Genomic DNA, 23,352 nt, shown 5'->3' with positions numbered 1-23,352 from the left:
ATGTAGAGATTGCATTAAAAACCAGACGTTTGCAGCTAGAATAGTCATTTAGCACATTAACAATGTATAGAGTGTATTTATGATTAATTTAATGTTATCTTCATTGAAAAAAAACTGTGCTTTTCTTTCAAAAATAAGGACATTTCTAAGTGACCCTAAACTTTTGAACGGTAGTGTACATTTGAACTGTAGATAAGGAAACAAATATTATAATACTGCCCCCTGTGTACATGGATATGGATCCGTGCAGGTGAAAAATGTTCAATTCTACTTTAATGTGAATAGTTTTTTTGTTGGGGTTAAGGAAACTCAATTGCAAGCTCTTAGTCAAGTACAGATTTTCAAACTAATAATAATAATAATAATAATAATAATAAAATAATAATAATAATAATTTAAAATAATAAAAATACCGTTTTGCTCTGGCACAAGCCAATTTCCCAAATAGTTGAAGCCGATCTGTTCACGAATAGGCCAAAAAAATATTATTTTATGCTAAATTCCATCTTTGTTAATTATTACCTCCATTGAACTCCCAAAATGTGCCCTTTGGGAGCATATAAAATCGTATCACCATGACGGTGTTTGTCTTGAGGAACGGGGACGTCCTATCATCTACTGGATTTAATAGTTTTTATTCAGAATATATCCATTGCCGCTAAGACGAACTCATAGATATACGAATGATGAATCTACCAAGTTCAATTATAGTTCACTTCGCTCTCCTTCTAAGAAAAAGCCTCTGCTCTCGGCTCCTACTGACATGATTATTAAACGTTTGCTTTGAAATTCAAGAATGAATTCAGCATTTTCCCTTTGTTGACAGTTAAGAATCGCTCAATAGGGTTTTAATACGGAGGATTACGGCCCCGGTGTCATGAATACTGTCTTCTTAGGTGAAAGGGACTTTGCCAGCAGCTATGCAAACAAAATAACAAGGTGCTGTTTAGATTTCTATGCTAAAGTTAAGGCTTTAGGATATGTGATGAAATCCCAAAGGCCGTGAAATTTTTTTTTTTTTAGTCGGAGTCTTTGCACTGCTCACCTCAGAGACAGGTCATGGCATCATAAACTTGGCTTAAAGAGAAACACACACACACATTGGTGCTATCTTACTGGATTAATATCCTAAATGGATTTACTGATAGTTACTGTAATATATCCAAAGGTCAAAGTCTTTTCTTCTCTTCCATTTTCCCCTTTCCTTAATGTTTACCAGTGTAAGTCAAAGGAAAAAAAAACGTTTAATGCTGTGTAAATAGAACTGAATGAAGACTTTGCCTTCTCATCTGTTCTGCGCTATTGAAATCAACATTATTAATTGTCAGGGCTTATCATTAAGCACTGTCTGGCAGTTAAGGTGTTTCCACCCAGTATGACTATACAGAAACCAGGACATGTCAACATGAACGGGCTGGAAATATAAAGGAGTAGTCTGAGACTAAAAGTTTCATCTTTATGTGGTCAAGAGAGTTGCAACTATGGGGGTTGGGCGAGCAAGGTTTATCGGCACCCTGGCTATTGTCCGATCCCCATACAGAAAAGATGAGGACAATTTTTTTTAGTCTCCAGCACCAGGGACAGCTCCCTCTACTGGAAGATGTGTACAAGGCAAGAAACATAAAGCAGTAACAACCTACAAAAAAAATTCTTGGAGGAACGTTGAGGGGAAGGTAATGAAGCATGGAATGTCCAACCATGTGGATATATGGGATGGGTGCCCTGTATAGCAGTACAGGAATTGAAATACTAAATACTGTTGTTTTCGTATCGCTTATGGACTCTAATGGATGGTGATAGTGTATGCATGGCCACTTCTCATACGGGGACTGTGAACCCTCAGAATCGGTAGGAGTCCAAGGGCTCCTATTCCAGTCGATATGCCATAAAAGTCTATGAATGAATCACTCATGTCAATAACTGCTTCTCAAAACTTACTTGCAGAATAGTATACAGTAGAGATCCCACTCAGGACGTATTTCTGCGGAATCCATTGAGATTGAACCATGTTTAAAATGTTTTTAAGCTCCCCCCGTCATTCCCCATTTATTTTTTTTACTTATTTAGTTCCACCCACACACGTCTATTAATGATTCCAATAGAGTCAGATCTTTCCCTATTCTGTGGTCAAGCCTCCTTTAAATGAATATTAATTACTGATTTGTAATAAATATCTTTATTATATTCCGATCTCTCCAATTTGTGGCGTAAATGAGGCTACTGAAGCATTCATCGACATAATAGAGTGGTTCACAGTGGCGGATATTAAAATGACCATTATTTTTGTCTAAGTATTACTTATCACAATGGAAATGTAAATAAACTTCCACAAACATTTAATGTTATAGGTAATTTAAATTGACATAAGTCACTCAGAAAAATTATGAAAATTGATACACTGAGCAAAATAATTGGTGGCATGGAAGGACCCTGTTATTAAAAATATATATAAATTACTTGGAGAAGTTAAACAAGAAAAGTGTGCACGGAAAGCCATCAGAGAAATCCGTCATTGTATCGATATATAATAGTGTTAAATCGTGTCGCTTATCATTAAAAAGTTGACATAAGAAGATTGGATCAAAAACAACCGTTACCAAAAACAATCTCAGATAAAACAAATCGGCCTCGACCAGGTACTACATTTGCCCACTCCAGAGTCCCTTTTACAACGTGCCAATAATTACACAAACGAGCGTTTATATGAAAGCTCGGTCCCAATCATTGCCCGTTGCAAACACGGCAATGATCAGCTCGTTCATTGGCTGATCGCATCTGTTGCCTTGTTGATCGGCGCTCGTGTTCACGGCCCATATCGGGCCGTGTAATAGGACCTTTAGTTCTTTTGCCCATGTATGAAATCAGTTTATGTTTCTGAGAGTTCAAGAGTTAAGCCAGCCATATACATTAGGTAAAAGTCATTCGAACTCGCAGAGTAAAGTGGGATTGGCCAACAATCGAATGTCTATTGGGACCTTCCAACATTTGATTTTGAGGGTCGAGATAGATCGGAGATGTATCTCCCTACCAAAATAAACTTATAATCTTGGCATAGAATGCATATTTATGGTGGGGTCAGGAGAACTGTCAACCGAACAAGCGAGCGTGACCAACTAAAAGTCAATTTAATTTCTCAACATTTTGTAAGTCTGGTCTAAGGGATAATTGATTGATCTGATTGTCAGGAGCACTAATGAAAGAGGATTACAGAGGATGTCCTTTAAATAAAAATGTCCGCCACAACAAAACAGAACAATGTCAATATTAGTAAAACAAACATAATTGCTGTACTTTAGTACATTTTTATATCCAACTTTTGACTTACTAATATTTGGCAATTTTTTAAACTTCAGTGAAAATTCCCTTTAATTGCCCTTATATGGTCCAATTCATCCTTATATGTTTGGGCAGAATTTTCTGATAAATAAGAGGGTTTCACTGTAAATTTACATTAACTTACACAATTTTTTCCTAAACTTTTTGCAGTTTATAAAGAAGAGATATTTGACTTTGCTGGTTGTCATAGACACACAAATGAAAATTTGTGTATTTGCCTTTACTTTACTAAATTGACATCCACTTTCTCCTCAGTATAGCTTAAAGGGGATGAATAAGATTAGAGAAAAATGATCTATTTTAATTTTTCTAACAACAGCGCCACTTTTTGTTCCTGGGCTATGCCTGATATTGCAGCTTACCCTTATTCACTTAAGCGGGACTAAGCTGTAATACCAGACACAATCCATGGACAAGAGTGGCACTGGGGATGGCATATCTTTTTTCTAGTCTCATACAACCCCTTTAAGGTCTAGTTCAGACGTGGCGGAATTGCTGTGGAAATCCGCAGCAGACAGTTTTTCCATTGGTTTCAACACCTTTTTAGTTAACTTCGTGCAGACGTTGCAGAAAACTCCGGTGCGGAATTTGCAGTCCGCAGCATGCACAAGCTGTTGCGGACTTGTGGCGGAATTTCTCCATTGACTTCAATGGAGTTTCAAAATTACACAATGAAATCCGCAGATCTAATGTGTGTTGCGGATTTGCTATGTGCAGAGTTGCGGATTTCTTTCAGGAACAGGATATTTCATCATTCTGATGAGGAAGAGAAAACCTCCATTTTCGCCTTCCAGGCTTATTACAGGAACACAGAGCTATTACCATGGCCAGATATAGGCGAATGGATATGGAAGTGTCCACTCTTATTAACCTTATAAGTAACTTTACATGTTTATGTCATGTTTTCACTAGTTTACTTGTATGTATGATGTCTGAATAGCAGCATCTGCACTATGCAAACATTATAACAAAGATAAACATATAACATATATAACATTATTCATAAGTACAAATCAAACTTCAATATGCACTGTCTATTTGTTTTTCAGGTACATAACCGTCCCGAATTGTGGGACACCTCCAGTGCAGGGTATAGTGAGCGCAACACACGGGATCAAGGCTGGACCTATGTGTGTCGAGGTCTATACCCAGACTGGGATGGAATGTTTGAAGGAGAGCGGGGTGTGATCCGAACCTGAATCCACAACGACAAATCCGCAGCAATTTACCTAACATTTTAGCCAAATCCGCAACAGAATCCGCAATGCGGATTATGTGCGGCAGTTTTGCGGACAGTGTCTGCAGCAATTCCGCCACGTCTGAACATGCCCTAAGAGACTATGTTGCCAAACTTTATAATATACAAACTTTCAGAACTGGGTCTAGAAGAGCTGATTTACGGACTGCTGAGCATTGTGTTCTTATGCTGCATACACACTTCGGCCTCATGCACACGGCCGGTGATTACGAGCACGGCCGGCCGCGGAGTGTCATCCGCTGGCCGTCCTCGATCACGGACCGTGCACATACAACATGTGCATTGACTCTAAGTAGCTCGAACCCCAAATGCGGCCCGTAAAATGACTTGTTCTATTTTTTTGCGGTCCGGGGTCCCGGCCAATGCACGGATCGTGGAAACCATAGTCGTGTGAATGAGCCCATAGAAATGAATAGGTCCGCAATTCATCCGCATTTTTGTGGTTGAATTGCGGACGCAAAAACACGTTCGCGTGCATGAGGCCTTATCAGTATGTGCTACTTACAGTACATGGAAATGAATGGTGCTCCGTCTTGTACCTGAAAAGAAGAGTTCCCCTTTATTATATTCTGCAGCTCATATACAGGTCTCCTATGTGGTAATAGACGTCCTTTATTTTTTGCTCTTTTTCCGATCATAAATGGAATCTGGTTCCCAGTACTGACACACTCCCTATCACAAGAGTATAAAGTTCAGACTTGTGTTGTTAGCTGCAGAGGCATTCCTCCAACACCTTTCATCCCAGCTTCTCCCTTATCTTATCTCTAGAGATGTGTGCTGGGCTGCTACAGGAAGGTGTTATTAATACAGTAAAAGGAGAGTGGAAGGTGATGCTTATCACAGAACACTGCACATACAGTAGGAGGAAAGTATTTCAAATGTTACTGAATGTTTCCTTGGGTGTAGCTGCTTTAAGGTCGGGTTCACACGTGGCATAAATACTGCAGATTTTCGCAATATATTTCATTGCAGAAAATCCGAAGCGTAATACAGCGTCAGCATAGTGGATGAGATATGAACAAATCTCATCCACACGCTGCAAAATAAATACGCTGAAAAGCCATTCATAAATTGACCCGCGGCTGTGGAATCGCTGCTTTTCTGTTGCAGCTTTTCCCCTTTGAATTCAATGTAGAAGTTAAACCCCCAACAAATAGCAGATGTTGCGATTTTTTGCGGTGGAAAACCTGCGATTCTGACGCAAAAATCGCAACTCAGAAAACAATTCAATATTATATTTAACCAGATCTCTCTGCTTCTGTTTCCAGTCTGGCGTCCAGGGATGATGCTTCATCGCATGTGACTGCAGCAGCCAATCACAAGTAAATGTCATCCCAGGAGGCAAGGCTGCAGGACATCAGAGGGACACGTCGCCATTGCTACAGGTAAGTATAGAATGATTTTTTTTATGTGCTGTTGTTTGCAGTGAACATTCCGGGCGAAAAACTGCACCACAATTTGGTGCGGGTTTTCGTCTGGAATTCCCAGCGGCCTCCAGGGCGGATATGTTGTGTGCTTTTGACGCAGCATATCCGCCCTGTGTGAACATACCCTAAGGCTGGATTCACACGAGCGTTGCACATCTCGGACGTGAAAAACTTCAATTTTTCACGTCCAAAGTGCATCCCTGCTCTGCGCTGTGGGACGCGATATCACGCATCCCCATAGACTAGAGTCTATCGAGGAATGCGTGAAGCGTGAAAAAATAGGACATGTCCTATATTCTCACGGACCCTTTACATGGTCCGTTGAAACAACGGCCATGTGAACGGCCACATTGAATTACATAGGTACGTGTGACGGCCATTGTTTCGTTGTTTTGACGGCCGTCACACGGATGTATAACATGTTCGTATGAATAAGGCCTAAAGGTGTAATGAAAATCTGTGCCTCTCTCCAAATTTTGCCATACATTCTATCTGCCGGTTGTTATAAATACAAAGTCCTTTCTCAATATTTTATGGGATACATAGTTAAACCTTTAGTTTGTGATGATAATAGGAAATGTGAAGATGTTTGGAGAGCTCCCATTAAAACTAAAGTATGTAATAGGGGAGGGGCTTTGACCACCAAGAAAAAAAACCTGTTTAAACTGGCCACTGGTGCAGACACAATGAGCTGGCCTTTTTCTATCACTTTTCAGCTTTGCTGTGTAGACGTGAATAAGGTCAACAGAGTCATCTCATTATCATTAGAAGGTAGTGACAGCAGAGTCATCTCATTATCGGGATCTAATGATAGCTCTTTTGAACTGAGGAAAGCCAGCTAAGGCAGATAGCAACACTATACACAAAGATGTCTCTGTATGTAGCTCCCCTGCCACTCCCTGGTCTCTGGGGGAAGGGAAGTACTTCATCTCTTCCTAGGGACTGTATAAATCTATGGACACTTTTCAGACCATTAAAGAGGCTCTGTCACCAGATTATCCAATCCCTATCTCCTATTGCATGTGATCAGCGCTGCAATGTAGATAACAGTAACGTTTTGTTTTTTGTTTTTTAAAAACTATCATTTTTGGCCAATTTATGAACAATTTTATATTTATGCAAATGAGCTTTGAAATGGACAACTGGGCGTGTTTTTTTTTCGTATTTCCAACTGGGCGTGTATTGTGTTTTTAACAACTGGGCGTGTTTACTTGTTTTACTAACTGGGCGTTGTGAATAGAAGTGTATGATGCTGACAAATCAGCATCATTCACTTCTCATCGTTCCCACCCAGCTTCTTTCACTAAAGACACACAGCGTGACGTCACCCACAGGTCCTTCAACCTTGTCGTCGGAAGAGAGAAGACACCACAGCTCCAGGCGTACAGTTGAATTTGCAGCAGCATCACCATGTGCTGGTAAGCATAGCAAACTCCCTAGAGACGAGCATATTAACCTTTTGGACGCCTTTCAGCCGATGTAGCTTCTTTGTCCGACGACAAGGTTGAAGGACCTGTGGGTGACGTCACGCTGTGTGTCTTTAGTGAAAGAAGCTGGGTGGGAACGATGAGAAGTGAATGATGCTGATTTGTCAGCATCATACACTTCTATTCACAACGCCCAGTTAGTAAAACAAGTAAACACGCCCAGTTGTTAAAAACACAATACACGCCCAGTTGGAAATACGAAAAAAAAAACACGCCCAGTTGTCCATTTCAAAGCTCATTTGCATAAATATAAAATTGCTCATAACTTGGCCAAAAATGATAGTTTTTAAAAAAAACAAAAAACGTTACTGTTATCTACATTGCAGCACCGATCACATACAATAGGAGATAGGGATTTGATAATCTGGTGACAGCGCCTCTTCAACTCCAATTTATTGTAGGTACCCTAAAGCACATATACCCTACTGCACTGTCTTTACAGACAAAACAGAGAGGCAGCATTTGTCTCCAGTATGGCCACCACCAGGGAAGTCTATAAAAATAACAAATAAATAGCTACAACATTTGATTTAAAAAAAGGAAGCACATTATTTTTAACTTACAGAGTAGATAGTATTTATCATCAACATGAGGCGTCTTCTCAAGGCTCAGAACTACAACAGATTTATTACCATTGGAAGACATTGATGAATAACCCTTTTAATGCCTCCGAGTTCCTGTCCCCTTTAGAATTAAATACCTAATTGGCTGCCAGTCTAATACCCCCACTCCCCCTCCCCTGCCATTTCTCTTTTATTCCAGTCGGGCTGCACAATGTAATTAAATAAGTATTGCAAACACCTGAAATGTTGTGATTTTATTAAGTTGACCATCTGGCTTCCATAACGCCCTGTAATGTATTCAATAAATCCTGCCTAAAGATATTCTAGACCCACAGATTTTTCACACTGTGGGCTAATCTATCTTTTTAACTAGCCTAATATATACTTAGTTCAAGAAATGTTATAGTAGCGTTATTGTCAGCGGTCAAGGGATTCTAATGAGGAAATGGCCAATTATAATCCGGCACCTGACACGTAGGTCATCCTGCTATATTCGTCAGGCGGGGGAAGAGTAAGGACTATAGTGGCTCAGTTACAATGGAGACATATACTACAAGGGATGTCTGATAGCTGCAGGTATCACTTCTGACTCCCAGCAACACGTTATTTTTTGGAGTTCCAAACAGGGCGAATGGTCAACCTGTGGGATCATTGTGCCAATTAATGGCTGTCCCCATAGACAATGTAAGCAGACCCCATTGATATCAGTATGATTCACCCAGAATCTAATATCTGTAGTCAGTTTAAAGGGGTTGTATAAGACCAGAAAAAAGGGTCTCCCCCCCCCCCAGAAGCAGTACCACTTTTGTCAGTGGGCTGTGTCCGGTATTGCATCAATAAATAAATTTAAAAAAAAAAAGCAGACCCTTACTTCTGATCTCATAAAAATCCTTTAAGATAAAACTTAAAGCTCCTCGGGCACAGCGCAAAATAATTTCATAGCCCCCCCCCCCCCCGTAACATGCAATTTATAGAATCAGTGTCGCAGAGGTGGCCTCTGATAGCTGATAATAAGCTAGTGACAATACGGTCAGCTGCTATTTATCTTTTACATTAATGGGGTTGTCTCACTAAGAAGGTATATGATCTTCATAGAAGGGTCTCTTCCGCTTGGGACCTCCATCTCTATGAGCCAGAGCAGAGAGGCATCAGCAAGGAGCTGCTCTGGTGGGTTCATTTTAATGGCCACCATGTAGTACTACATTTCTCCTGCAGGAGCAGCAAATGAATGCTACTTTTACTACTGTGTTAGCAACTTTTTGATTTTAAGTCAACAACTTGGTAAAAACTTTTTGGTTTTGTGCTTTTTTTAAAGAGTTGTCTCCTATGATTTTATAACAGGAATAATAGGGACCAGGAAAGTCGTTTATATAAGAGATTCAATTCCTGACTTGGAACAAGGTGAAGAGGATTATAATAGGAATTTAAAGGAAGAACTTGTAAGACAGAGGAGTTAGAGGAAAAATGAGTGTCCCAGAGGCAATGGCTCCCCGTATTGGGGATGTTTTGTCTGCCTTCATGATTTAAGGTTTGTCAGGAGATGTCACAAGGGTTTTAAGGCCAAGGACTTCCTGATGACTGGAGATTTTCTTTCACACGACCTTCCCTGACGCTGATTTTGGTCTGCTTTCAGCTCTGACACAGCCCGGCTGGCAGCAGATTCACACAGATCTCCTGGGCATTTTGGCATCTTGGAAATGACCGGAGGCTGCTTTACCTTCTAATCATCTCCATGATAAACTCCACAAGTGATTAGTCATTCAGACAGATCTGATTCTTGTATTCTTTATTTAACTCAGTCATTACCACAGCTCTGTGAATTGCAGACCCCTGCTGTAGACATCAACTTGACTGAAATTAAAGACCACCAGGACTAGGTAACTAAGGTCATTATCAATCACTCCTGATTCCTGACACCGTCATCACTTTATGGAGTTATTTTAACTTTCTTGGTCAATAACATTGAGCTTGATTTTAATGCAACACAATGTAACTTTATATTTTCAAATTCACTGTATAGACCTATCTGGTTGTACTTAAAGACCTAAAAAAGTGATTGTCACAATTCACGTGAAATGCTGAACTGCAGCAATTTTTTTTTTTTTTAAATACTCTCTTCCTTGAATGATATCTGGTCGAACTAAAGTCTCATGCACACAACCGTAATGCGTCACCCGTAACTGAACCTCTATGCGCCTCGGATTTCATACGGAGGAATACAGAGGATTTTTCTGTGCTATTTTTTACAAATCCAACCGAAAATATCTTCGCATCCGATGCTGTATTGCTGAGATATTCTATGAGAATACTCTTGGTATACGGCACCATACGCAAAACCATATGGCAGCAGTCGGAGTGCCTACAACTTCATTGTAGGGACTCTGTATGCCTCCGCACAGACATGTCGGCCGAAGTTTAATGTGTGTATTATGACTACAACACCAGGACCACTTGCTCACCATAGATCTCCATGGAAACTGTGGGGTGTTGGGGCGTCCGAATGTTGCGGCCGTAAAATGGACACAGGCGTATTAGACTATATTGGCATTTTATGGAACATTTATTATTTAATTCGTTTTTATATTTATTTTTGATATTGTATGGTTGATCCACAATTGTGCTTGTGATTCCAAAAAGTTGTTCAAGAATGTGGGTCACCCACGGAAAATTACATTAAAAGAAAAGACATCGATCCCCTACGTTTTATAGTGTCTACTTTGAGTTAAATCATTAAGAGATTCATATATATACAAATATAAACATATGATTGTAAAACCATAAAACAGTAAAAGAAAAAAAAAATTTTTTTCACAAAAATCATTTCAGAAGCATTTTCCAATAAACAGCTGTATTTATGCAGATTAACACCTTTCTAATTACATTTCCAAATTTTTATTTTGTCTCATTTTATCAAAATCATGGATACAAACTTCTTAGTACTTAGTCACCATAGCAGCATAAGCTGACCCCGGTATTATTGTTCTCAAGAGGGAGCCGACTCTACGATATGTTCATTCACTGAATTAATGGACTGCTATTATGAGTGGTCTTCTAACGACGAAAATAGACATGTTGTAAAAATGACTTCTTAGCTAAATACCCAGCCTCCCCCCCCCCCCCTTCTGTCGGTAATTGGTGGCAGACTTATTGGCACAAGGACGTTTTCTATTCACAAAATTAAAATAGAGATTGTAAACATCAACCTACAAAACTTTCTTCGAAATCTTTTCTTATGTTAAGATAGCCACTTGAAGACGTATGTGGAGTCTAGAGGTCTTTCTGTCCATAATGCTTCACTTTAAAACTTCCTTTGTTTAATTGCCCTTCGAGGGAAACTATTTACTATTTTTAAACACAGGTTTAATTTTCTTTAAATGGGCCATAAAATATGCAGGCATGGATTACTTATGTGAGAAGAGCATTACCTCCTTTTATTTTGTATTTGTATTCATTTCAATGGAGCTGCCATACTGGACCTAAAAAGTAAAATGTCTAAATTTATTCTACATAAAAAAAGTAGTCAGTTTCTCAGTATTGAAAATTTTACAGAACAAAAAAAAAAAAGTATAATAAGTAGGTAAAATGCATCAGTCTGCAACTACATAGCATCATCTGTAGATTTGCCCGTAACTTTGCATTGGCGCCAGGATATGATGTCCCAATGTGTCGACATTGAGAGATTGATCTCTGTGACTGCCTAATTTTGCCTGCCCACACTTATTATGGTACTTACCCAGATACTGTACTAACAAAGTTTGCACCATTTTAGGAACATTGATGATGTCAATGGGCAGTGGACCAATACAATGGAAGGTACCACAAGACCTTCCCTATGGATGTAAGTTTATTTGATATAGGTGGTGCAGAGGTAGAAGTCACACCTGACCCCTGGTGCCTGAAGGGGCTCAAAGGCTCCTCTGCCACACAAGGAGACACCAGTATTATAAATGGGCACATGGGGGTGGGGGTACTGTTACAGATTTTTTTTAGGGGGGGCATAGTAGCTTCATATTGCACCCCTGGATTGTGGAATGTCCATAAAGTATGATGCCCAACAACAATGAAACAAAATACTTTCAAAATTTGATCTACTTAACTCTTTGAAAAATCTAAAAAGTCAGAAAAAGAAGGTGTCAGGGGGTTTGCTAAAAAGTTTTCTAACCGCAAATTTACTTCTGCAAAATAGCGGGAATGCTACATATTATATTTGTGTTCCATTTTTTGAATAATTTAAACATGAAATGATTTATCAAAAATTGCTAAAAACTCTCTATATTTCAATGCTAACAATGGAACAGTTATATATGAACATAAAAAGTGACCAAATATTTTATAATGTCTTAGGCTACATTCACACGAGTGTGTCCGGTTTGCCTGCGCAAAACACGGACCGTATTTCCTACATTTCATGTCCGTGAGCCATCAGTGTGCGTTCCGTGAGCCATCAGTGTGCGCTCCGTGAGCCATCAGTGTGCGTTCCGTGTGGCATCAGTGTGCGCTCCGTGTGGCATCAGTGTGCGCTCCGTGAGCCATCAGTGTGCGCTCCGTGTGGCATCAGTGTGGTTTACGTGTGGTATCTGTTTTTCACGTCCGCGATTATCCTCGGCAAGCACTTCCTTTTTTTTTTATTTCTCTGCATTTCCTCAGCAACTGATGCGTGAAACACGGACAGAACACGAATGGGAGACAAGGTCCGCAAAAACGAGCTAATATAGGACATGCAGAGAGATCACGCATGTCTGAATAGGTCCACGGACGTGGAACACACTCATCTGAATGAGCCCATAGTGGTTTTTTTTAAATATATAAATATCCTTACACTATTGTTAGAATTTTTGTGTAGGGTTACAAAAATAACAGAGATGCCCTAGAAGACAAAATAAAAAAGTTTTTTTATGAAATTCGGAAAAATCTTGAAGCATTTAAATGTTTTTAGTTTTTTCTTGATTCGTGTTTGACTAGATGGATGACTCCCTTCTTAGCCCCTAGCTGTGTGGCCCCCGTAATTGCCATACAATAGACAGTTAACAGAAACTACTCTGCTCTTCTCTAACTAACTTCCTGACTCCTTACTGAAGTCTGAGCCGTGTCTCATCCAGGTCATAACTCATCAGTCTTGTAACTCCCATAGGGACCAACTCTGAAGACCTGTCCACGTCCCGTGTTACCAGAGGCCATTTTTGATGGCCCATATATAAATAGGAAATTGTGCACAGTCCGCAGGGACACTCCTTGGATATCATACACAAATAATCATTTTGCAAATTATCATAATTATCAATCAATCATCTCCTTGCAAACAATGTAATAGTGAGATATCAGATGTCTGCTGTGACCTTAAGTATTACATATCTCATTTTAAATGACAGGAGATTTATAGTTTCGGTAATGCATATTTGAAAGTAACACAACACTATTATCTCGTGCTGATATAGCCATAGAAGGACACCATTAAAATTACATTTTTTAACCTCACATGTAACTAGGAGAAAGATTAGCAATTGATGAGATGTGCCATTGGAGGATAATAGGGAAATAAGTCAAACAAAAAAATAAAAAATAAATAAATGACTAAATCAGACAAAAAATGTAACAAAATTATAATAAGGTAAATAAACAAAAACAATTATTTCAATATTTTGGTATCATTTTCGTTGTCATTTTGTAATTATTGTATTCTCACAAATATAGTAAACTACTATTTTAGATATATTTTTTCGATTTTTATTTTATATATTCTAATACAAAATGTATGTATTTTTTGATTAAATATAACGTACACACTGGTATAAGAACATTTACAACTAAACTAAAGACTATTTATAATTGTTCATTGTATTCGGAAGTGCAACTTTTTTTTTTTTAACCCCTTAAAACGTAAAAATGGACTCCCGGCCGGTACAACGGGACATTTAAAATAGGAGGGTGTGGGGCAAACAATCTTTTTTTTTTTTTTTCCTTTCTTTGTATCACCAAAGATTAACCAACTTGATTACATCTATTTGTTGTTGAGGGATCAAATTCTTTTTCTGCTATGTTGAAATATAATTGTAAAGCTGTTAGCCAATGTCTATCCTATTGGATTTTGATAAGAAGGCTATTCAGCTTTAATAATGTCCTCTATCCATTTTCGGCTAGCTCTTAACATGTTTCTTTATTTGTCCCTAAAGCCTCTTCAGCAATGGCTTTTCATTACAAGTCTCTCAGCTGGCTCTCAAGAGAGACTGGGCCGACAAGAGTGATAGATAGATAGATAACTCTATAGATTATCTCACACAGATGTTTTTCCTCCAGTAGCCCCTAGGCTATTCCTTCTAAGTAAACAGAGACTAAATAGAGGGTCTACTGAAGAGAGAACTCTCCGAGGACCAGTGACACCAAAGCCAGCACAATTTAAAAGACTTTGGATGACTATAGTGCCATTATTTGACTCCGGCCCGGAATCCAAAACATTTATTCAAACTGTTTTTAAAGGAAATTTAGAAGGCACCAGTGTCCGCATCTATATGTGCGGTGGATATAATATTGCTCACTTGTTGCAAGAAAAAAAGAAATACAAAGAGAAGCTGTAGCGTAGCATTGCAACAAAAATATGCATATAAAAAAACACAAAGACATTTTATGTTACTTTTATGTGTTTTTTTTTTTATATTATGCACTTCCTTATCAATAAGTTGGGCAGTACTTTATTAACCAGTGGGTGTCGCTGTTGCTGTTGCTATCACTGAATAGCAAATTAGTCAGTGACTAATTATTACTAATAAAGGAATAGTTTCACCTGATGGACTGAACCTATGTTTTCGTAAAATAATGTATAAATTGTTATAAGAATATAAATCATAGTGCAGATTAATTTAACAAAGTTTCATTTCTTATTTGGTGATTGTTAAAAGAAATATGTCATCCGCCATTAGTATTTGGCATAAGCACACTTAGGGTAGCTTCACACAGAGCGGATATGCTGCATAAAGGCACACAGCGTATACCGCCCTGGGCGCCGCAGGGAACTCCGGATGAAAAACCGCTCAAAAATGTGGTGCCGTTTTTTTAGCTGGACTGTCCGCTGTGAAAAACTGCACAGAAAAATAAAAAGTTTAATACTTAACTTGCCATGGCAACGCGTTCCTCTGCTGTCCTGCAGGCCGGCCCCCTGGGATGACATTTCATCCCATGTGACTGCTGCAGCCTGTGATTAGCTGCAGCGATCACATGGGATGAAACTTCAGCCCAGAAGGCCGGCCTCGATGAAGAAACACAGAATTCTGTTTTTTGGGTTTTCTCTGAGTTGCGTTTTTTGCAGCAGTATCACAGCTTTTCTGACGCAAAAAAAATGCAACATCTGCTATTTGCTGCGAGTTTTACCTCCCATTGAATTCAATGCAATAAACCCGCATTAAATAACCAGCGATTCCGCAAATACAATTGACATGCTGCGGATTAAAAAAGACAGGTCAATTTCTGAGCGTTTTTTCCGCTTATCATTTACGCAGCGTGTGGATGAGATTTGTTCAATTCTCATCCACTCTGCTGCTACTGTATTATGCTGCGGATTTTCCACAACTAAATCAGCTGCGTAATATCCGCAGTATTTACGCTATGTGTGAACTTACGCTTAGGATGAGTGGGTCTTCACAGTAACATCTGTATGATGCAGCCACGCCAGCAGTTTATGATATTTCTTGTAGCCTGTTTTGGGTCGCAGCTACATTGCATTGAGGGAAGAATATTATGCAATACCTTGGCTATGGGTCGGAAATACTGTAGGTACAACATCTGCATAGGAGGACATTGCACCTTGTCACATGACTGGCTACATCTTTACTTGTACAGAAGAATACACACATTTTTGTAATATATCTTATTGGGGAAAGTCGTATCTTACTCATCTTCCAGCAGCCTATAATAGAATAAATACACAGGGAGGAGAAGGGAGGAGGGAGATGAAGCTGCAGCTTCTCTCTTTCTCTCTCTTTGTGTTTCTAGGAAACAAAATACTGTGAGCAGTAAGGAGGTGAAAAAGTATGGCGACATCTGATTGGCTCATAGTGCTGTTCACAGCATCAATGCTAGCCTGAGGTGAATGTGGACCCTTGGCCGTAAAGAATACTTACCTTAAGCCCTTTAAGACCAGTGGTCCCTAGCATATGCCCAGGTTTTCCTGGTGCTGGCACCAGCCCTGCACACACTACGGGATGTGTAGGAAGCAGGAAACTAGACCACTGTAAGGGCAAATATCACACCAAAGCCTGTCTATTCAGAAAGTACAGGAGCCATGCAAAGGAATAGGGGAAAAAATATGCATGTTACGCCCAATATCTGCCTGCACTACATTTCGCCAATCGAAAAAAAAGTTCTCATGCACATGACCATATTCAGGATTCATGTGATACAGGATGTATCACTGGTAGTATAACTGCTAAGTCCGCTTAAAGAATTGCAGCATGCTCCAGGGGATTCTGTAAATCAGACCATATTCTCCACTAGAATCGCCGCTTCAGCGCTTGATAAATGGCACAAAATTAACCTCAATATATTGATCTATATGGTCTCGTATTATGATCCATATTGTACAGGGCAATGTGCATGATGCATTAAAGGAAGTGTTCCAACAGGGCATCTGCAGGTCAGAGGGAGTGTACCCCTATTCTGGACCCCATCTCTTTTAGCCACATTGCCTCCCACACATTCATTCCAGAATTTCAGCCAGCGGGGGTGCATTTAGAAAAAAAGCCTGTTAAAGTGGGACAACCTTTTTAAGATAAAGTTGTGGAATTGCTCATAGGACCCCTTTAGTCTCTTGACAGATGTACATGTGTGACTAGAAAAAAAATTACTGCCTATAAGAACTTACAATTCATATACAATGAGGGCAATGATACAACAGGTACAGAGTCCTGATTTTGTCCAGTGAACCAGCCATTATGGCAGCCCTTGGTTTACGCATGTGTGGTCTTCTCAGTAATAGAGACCTATTGGGATAGTATTAATAACAAAAAGTAGAAAATCATGTAAATAATAATTAAAAAAATGAAAAGAAAGTACTGACTTATCAATATATTATGACGTCATTTGTATCAACGTGTGAGGGCCATCATTTTGCCCCAGTTACTGAATTGCACATTCTCCTATGTAATGCTACGGCAGGACAACTGTCCCCCCCCCCCTGTGTACTTGAACTCTTTACCTTACTGCTATGACCTCATTGACCCCCACCTATTAAAATGTCCAGCCAATCCCAAAATCTATTTATGACCTCATAAAGCCAAGCAACTATTACCAAATGCGTTTTAGTGCAAAACAAATTTTTACTCAAATCTTGGACTTCTAAGACACGGTTAATGTTCTCCATTTGGCCTTTAAACTAACATCTTGGGTGGAAATTGCAAAAAAAAAAAAAAAGTATAATAATTAAATAAAAATCTTTATTATTACCAAAGATTGGTTAATAAGAATATGTGTTGACTGTAAACTAAATATATCCCAATTTTTTGGAGCCTATAATGTGTTCGGGAGGTAGAGAAAATCTAGGTGAATTTCTGTGAATATTTACATATGTAACAGCAATTGAATGGTTGAATGGACTCCAATGCCGTGGAAGCTCTTAAATAATTGAGTTGTATGGTAATGAGGATCTGTCGTACTGCCACCTTGTTGATGGGTCTCAACGCACAAAAAGGATCCCACTGAGTCACAGACAGCATCCAGTGAGTTATGGCGGTTATGAAGGTAAAAAGGTCATCCCTATAGACATTGGTCCTTTCCAAAGGTCATTACTTGGTCACAACATGGTACTTTTTTTTTTTTCTGATGCATTGATACAGGTTTCTTCTTTGTATCCAAATTCTCTGCAGTTATATTGTTATAGCCAAGCCAACAAGTCCACACAATTCATTTGTAATAATAGTTCAAACGTGTTTCATATTCATATAACGGTAAAAATAAAAGAAACAAAAATGTCAACAACACAAAATCTCCAGCTAAAACTCGTAATACAAAAATAACATTCATTTCTATAGTTTATGTAACGTTACATTAAGAAATAAACACGATCAGACGCACATTGGGAGACATCAATCTGTAATCATTTAAAGCATCAAGATTTACTATTGGAAAGTGAATGGATTTTATATATGGCCCAGTCCCTCTTCACTAGCACCGCACGTCTGCCAAGTGATGTCATTTCTAAAATATTTACATTCATGTAAATCGCAGCCTCAGAGCTCTTGATTAAAACTGTAAAGTCTACAGAGGGCAGTCATATACAGCCAGCCAATAATTTTGGATATTACAGGGTTCGTCCTAAAATAAAACTAATTTGGATAAAAAAAAAAAAAAAAAGAGAAAGAAAGAAATCTTCTGCCGATCTTAATTCATTTTTGGGTAACTAGATCTGAACTTTTATTGTTACCTTATTTAGAATGTTACCTATCACCAGGACAAATCCCGTTACATTGATCATATTTTTAAGACGCACTTTTAACACTTCTCGACTGGATGTAATAGCTTTGACCAAGGGCCCAAAAAATGAGTCTACCACTCCCTTCTGTGAACCCTCTTAGCAGTTTGTGGTCATTGATGGTTTAACGGGGGCAATTGTACCCACTAGTCCAGCTTTGAACTATGCCAACAATGTGATCGGTAGGGATCCCACCACTGAGATTCCCATCCATGATGAGAATTGCCTCGGCAAATGGTGGAGCATCTTTTGTCCAGGCGCTGGGTCTTGTATTGATGCTCAACACTATTCACTTGTATAAAACTGAGCAGCCATACCAGGCAGAGTGCAAAGTCTGTAATAAAATGTCAAGGGCTAGACCTCTACCGATCACACATAGGTGGCAAACCCTAGTGATATGCCATCAATGACAATTTTCATGTCATTGAAGGAATTTTCTATGACTGGAAATCTCAATTTAATTGTCTTGCTACATTACCATTGATTGAAATGGTACAGTACCAAAAGAATAATTTTAGGGATTTCCAGTCATAGAAATCTCCAGCCAAGTCTAAAGGGAATAGAATATTCTATAAAACACCAAGGCTACCAATTTGAGACCCTTGAAACTTATATACGCACAGACAGCGCCGTTAACTGCTGAATGGTACAGGATGATACAAGTCAACAATAAAATAAAAGGAATGTATAGTTAATCACACGACTAATACATATTCATTGTGTTTGGGTAAAGTAAAAAATGAAGGTGATGTCCTACCTTTCTTAGACTGTCGTCTTGTGACGTCACTTCTGAATCAGGTAGAATTTGCTGAGGAGGAAGAAAAATATATTTTTAGTTTGAGCACATTAAATTGATAATTTTTTATATGTTAAATAAAAAATGTATAAAATAATAATTAAAAAAAATAAAAATTATAAATAAAATGATAAAAAAAATAATAAAAATACTAAGCAATAATAAAAATAATAATAACATAATAATACTAAGTAATAAAAAAATAAATAATAATAATAAATAATAATGTCTATTATTGCTATTTTTTAGCTTTTCAGTGACTCAGATCTGTTTGTCACTTGTGGGGAGTTTTTAAAAAACAAGAAATAAAAAGGATATTCCAACATGAAGCTTTATTAAGCAGTGTGACTGTCAGCATATTTGGGATTTCCAATCCATTTAATGGATTCATCGATTTGGCCGTGCTTATTCACTTGATCAATATAATTTTGTGTTATATATCCAAAGTCAATATCTGCTACTTTATGCTTAATTAAAGATTAGGGAAGGTAAATATTTTAACGTGGTGTTTACATATATTCATATATAATTCCGCCTTCATGTAAATATTATAAATTTCCCATCCATCATTCTGTCATATATATATGGATTACGTTGCCTTTGGATATGACATCAAGCTAAAGCTGCAGTCCACAATAATATTTCGAGGAGCGTGCACTCCTGTGGAAAGTTGCTCCACAAAAAGGCTACATGTAGCCCTACATCCAAAGTAAGATGACAATAGTAACGTTCCAATATTGGGTCTTCCGAAATACTAGTCATCAATAAACAAATGTCCAATAGTCACATAAACAAAAAGGAATGGTCCAGTGTCTTCTACTTTAACATAGTTGCAGTACTTATATTGATCCCGAGTTACAACCTGTACAATTCTAATGGCTGAAATCTCCCAGTAACCCAGTTCGCTTAAGGTCTTTTATCTGGAGATTTGCATTCTGGGAACTGTAGTATTTACTCCACACACTGTACAATACAGTGACTCTAGCAGAATAGTGAGTGCAGCTCTGGAGTATAATACAGGCTGTAACTCAAGATCAGTACAGGATAAGTAATGTAATGTATGTACACAGTGACTCCACCTGAAGAATAATGAGTGCAGCTCTGGAGTATAATTCATGTTGTAATTCAGGATCAGTACAAAATAAGTAATAAAATGTACGCACTCAGGATCAGTACAAGATAAGTAATGTAATGAATGTACGCAGTGACTCCACAAGCAGAATAGTGAGTGCAGCTCTGGAGTTTAATACAGGCTGTAACTCAGGATCAGTACAGGATAAGTAATGCCATGTATTTACAAAGTGACTCAACTTTTTACGTAGATTATATCTTTATATAACCATAAAAAGTTGTTCACAGGGGAAACAAACCTTTTAATAGCAGGTTTATGAGAGAAAGAACAAGTAAACAAATAATTTTTTTTTGGAAGGTGGACATGCAGCCTATAGGTTTAAATTACCAGAAAAGCAATAACTGCTCAGGATAAAATTCTCTCTTGTATCCTTTGAACTGGTGATGTCATTGGTGATGTGTAATTTAATAGTCCCTAAAATTCATGTGACATGGACATTTATGTCATAATATTGTGTTGTTTGCTAATATCTTTATAATAATATATTAAAGTTATGTGCCCCTGAAATTTTTAGGGTTGGATAGAATGTGCATACAATAAAGGCAGAGCATGTGGCTGCTATGTGGCCCATGGAGGCCCAGCTTGGTTAGTCCCATCCCTTTTTCTATTGGGTGGTGAAAATTTGAGCAGGACGCTCCTCTTCAGAAGAACTGCATTGTTAGCAACCAAGAGGATGGGGAATTGGCCCAAGAGTCATAGAGGGGGAAACAAACACTAGGTCCTTCTGTGACAAACCCCAGCACCATAATGGGGGATCTATTTTGCTTGTTGCTATTTTATTGGCAGGGTAGATGAGCGAAGAATCGAGAGACGATATGACAGTAACACCATGTGACTCATATAGGAAACAGTTTATACGTTAACATTCTTCAGCTGTAGTGGAAGTTGAATTTGATTATATTACAGAGACAGATCAGGACCGTTCCATTTACATGGTAATATTATCCTTCTTCTTTACCCGTCTAGATAAACTGTCAATGATAAAAAGAGCTGTGAGAGTGTGCGGTATGATGTGCACTTTTCGTGCATCACATTTTTAGGACGCAGGAGGAAAACAAAATAAACTTGATTCCTTTTTCTTTATTTCCAATCCGCTAAGAAAGCTTTTACACTGTTTATACGATGTTAACGCACATTTCTAAACACTTCCCAACGTATACATTGTTTGTGAGATTCATGTGTTTTAACTTAAAATCTGGTAAATGCCTAAATTCCAACTTTGTTTAATAGCGCCGCCCTCACTGGTCAGAAAACTTGCAGCTTGTTCTGGTCTCCAATGACATTTTAATCAAAATACATCTTTAACATCTATGTTACTAGAAAGTGCATATAAAAGGTATTAAATATCTGATCTTAAAACTATACTGATAAAGCGTCTCAGGATGGGACATCACCGGCAGCCGGTAAATGATAAAAACGACATCAAATGTTGAGTAATTTTGTAAAACTCTTATAATTTTGTACAGATTGTGAGTGACATGATGCTTTCCTGTCCATTCACGTCTAAGGCCCCATGCACACGACCGTATTTTCATCTATCCCGAAATACTGTCCGTAAATACGGATCCATACAAAAGAGGGAGGTAGCAAATGATGTCATCAACATGTTGCCGGGCAATACTTCCATATATACGGACGGTTTGCGGATGCACATCAGTAGCCGTATTTACTGAAGCTCCCATAGACTTCTATGGGAGAGTCTTTGCCATAATTGCTGACAAGAATAGGACAGGTTCTATAATTTTTTCAGCACGGACACCCATTAGTAAAAATACTGAAAGGTACACGTGGCCAATAGAAATGAATGGGTCTGTAATTACTGATAAAAAATACTGTTGTGTGCATGGGGCCTAAAGCTAAACTCAGAATTCTGCTCAGATGAGAATCACACAGTTGAAATCTAGCAGTCAAGTCACATGACTGACCACAGGGTGGAGCTTAGTAGTCTGTTTCCAAGGGCAACCAGCAGAATTTTGAAAAGCAGCTATTTTAATGAATGGAGAAAATAAGAAAGTGTTACAAACACTATAATAGCAAAGTATTTGCAAAGTTGCCCAACTTTTTAATTAGACTGTTAAATGATATTTAAAATGCCTAAGGGGCCACATGTGACAGATTCCTGTATACATGACAAAAGAAACGGAGAAGTCCCATTCTTAGGAATCAGGGGGCAAGTGCTCATTGCCTCTTATTGGCACATTAGGGGGCTTTTAAAGCGTGATTTTCCCACTAGTTAATTTTAGAAGGATATTAAGCAGATGTCCTAGGGTACAGTTTCCTTTAAATTTCCCAGAATGCTACATTTATACAGAGATGATGGTTACATCCCCCCCCAAAAAAAATAATGTCGATACCCTTTAAAGGGAACGTCTGCGTTGGACAATCCCTTTTTGTTCCTCCGACCATAAACTGTTTATAGTGTGTCCCAGTGCTAGGACCCTCAGTGATCAGCTGCAACCAGTAGGTGAAACCAGCAGTAAGTGGTCATTTTAACTGCAGCGCCATCACAAGGGAAATTAAGTATTACATGGTGCCCAATGAAAGCAATGGACTGACTGTGTTATGCACGGACATGTCAGATCCTCCAGAAAGTGAGACACTCTTTGTAGCCACACTCTGCTCTGTCTAATAGAGGAGTGTCCTGAATTTGGGTCCCCCTTTAGAAGTCAGAATTCCCCAGTATGGTATTTAAAAATGGGTTTGTAAACGAGACGATCCCTTTAAATCATTTTATAATGTGGGAAACATTCCCTAATAGACAGGAAAGGGAACAGTGTCTTGTGGACGGGAAGCCTGAACAGTAATTTTATAGCGAGCTGGGTATTCTCCTTCTTCACTAGTCTTGAGTTTCATATTGATCTGAAAGAATAGTGAATCCCTTGCAAGCCCTTCCTATG

General features: G+C 38.6%; 1 protein-coding gene across 4 annotated transcripts in view; it reads right to left on the bottom strand.

The window, feature by feature from the left end:
- Window positions 1-23,352, bottom strand: part of PRDM16 (PR/SET domain 16) — a 500,485-nt gene that overhangs the window by 215,422 nt on the left and 261,711 nt on the right. For all 4 annotated transcript variants that reach the window (XM_075839396.1, XM_075839400.1, XM_075839395.1 and 1 more), the window contains exon 3: window positions 19,285-19,335. In XM_075839396.1, the coding sequence (XP_075695511.1) occupies window positions 19,285-19,335 (51 nt within the window). The remainder of the gene's footprint in view (window positions 1-19,284; window positions 19,336-23,352) is intronic.

This window comes from Rhinoderma darwinii, chromosome 10 (genome assembly GCF_050947455.1).
Source record: "Rhinoderma darwinii isolate aRhiDar2 chromosome 10, aRhiDar2.hap1, whole genome shotgun sequence".
Lineage (NCBI taxonomy): Eukaryota > Metazoa > Chordata > Amphibia > Anura > Rhinodermatidae > Rhinoderma > Rhinoderma darwinii.
This window is presented reverse-complemented; position numbering and strand designations above follow the sequence as displayed.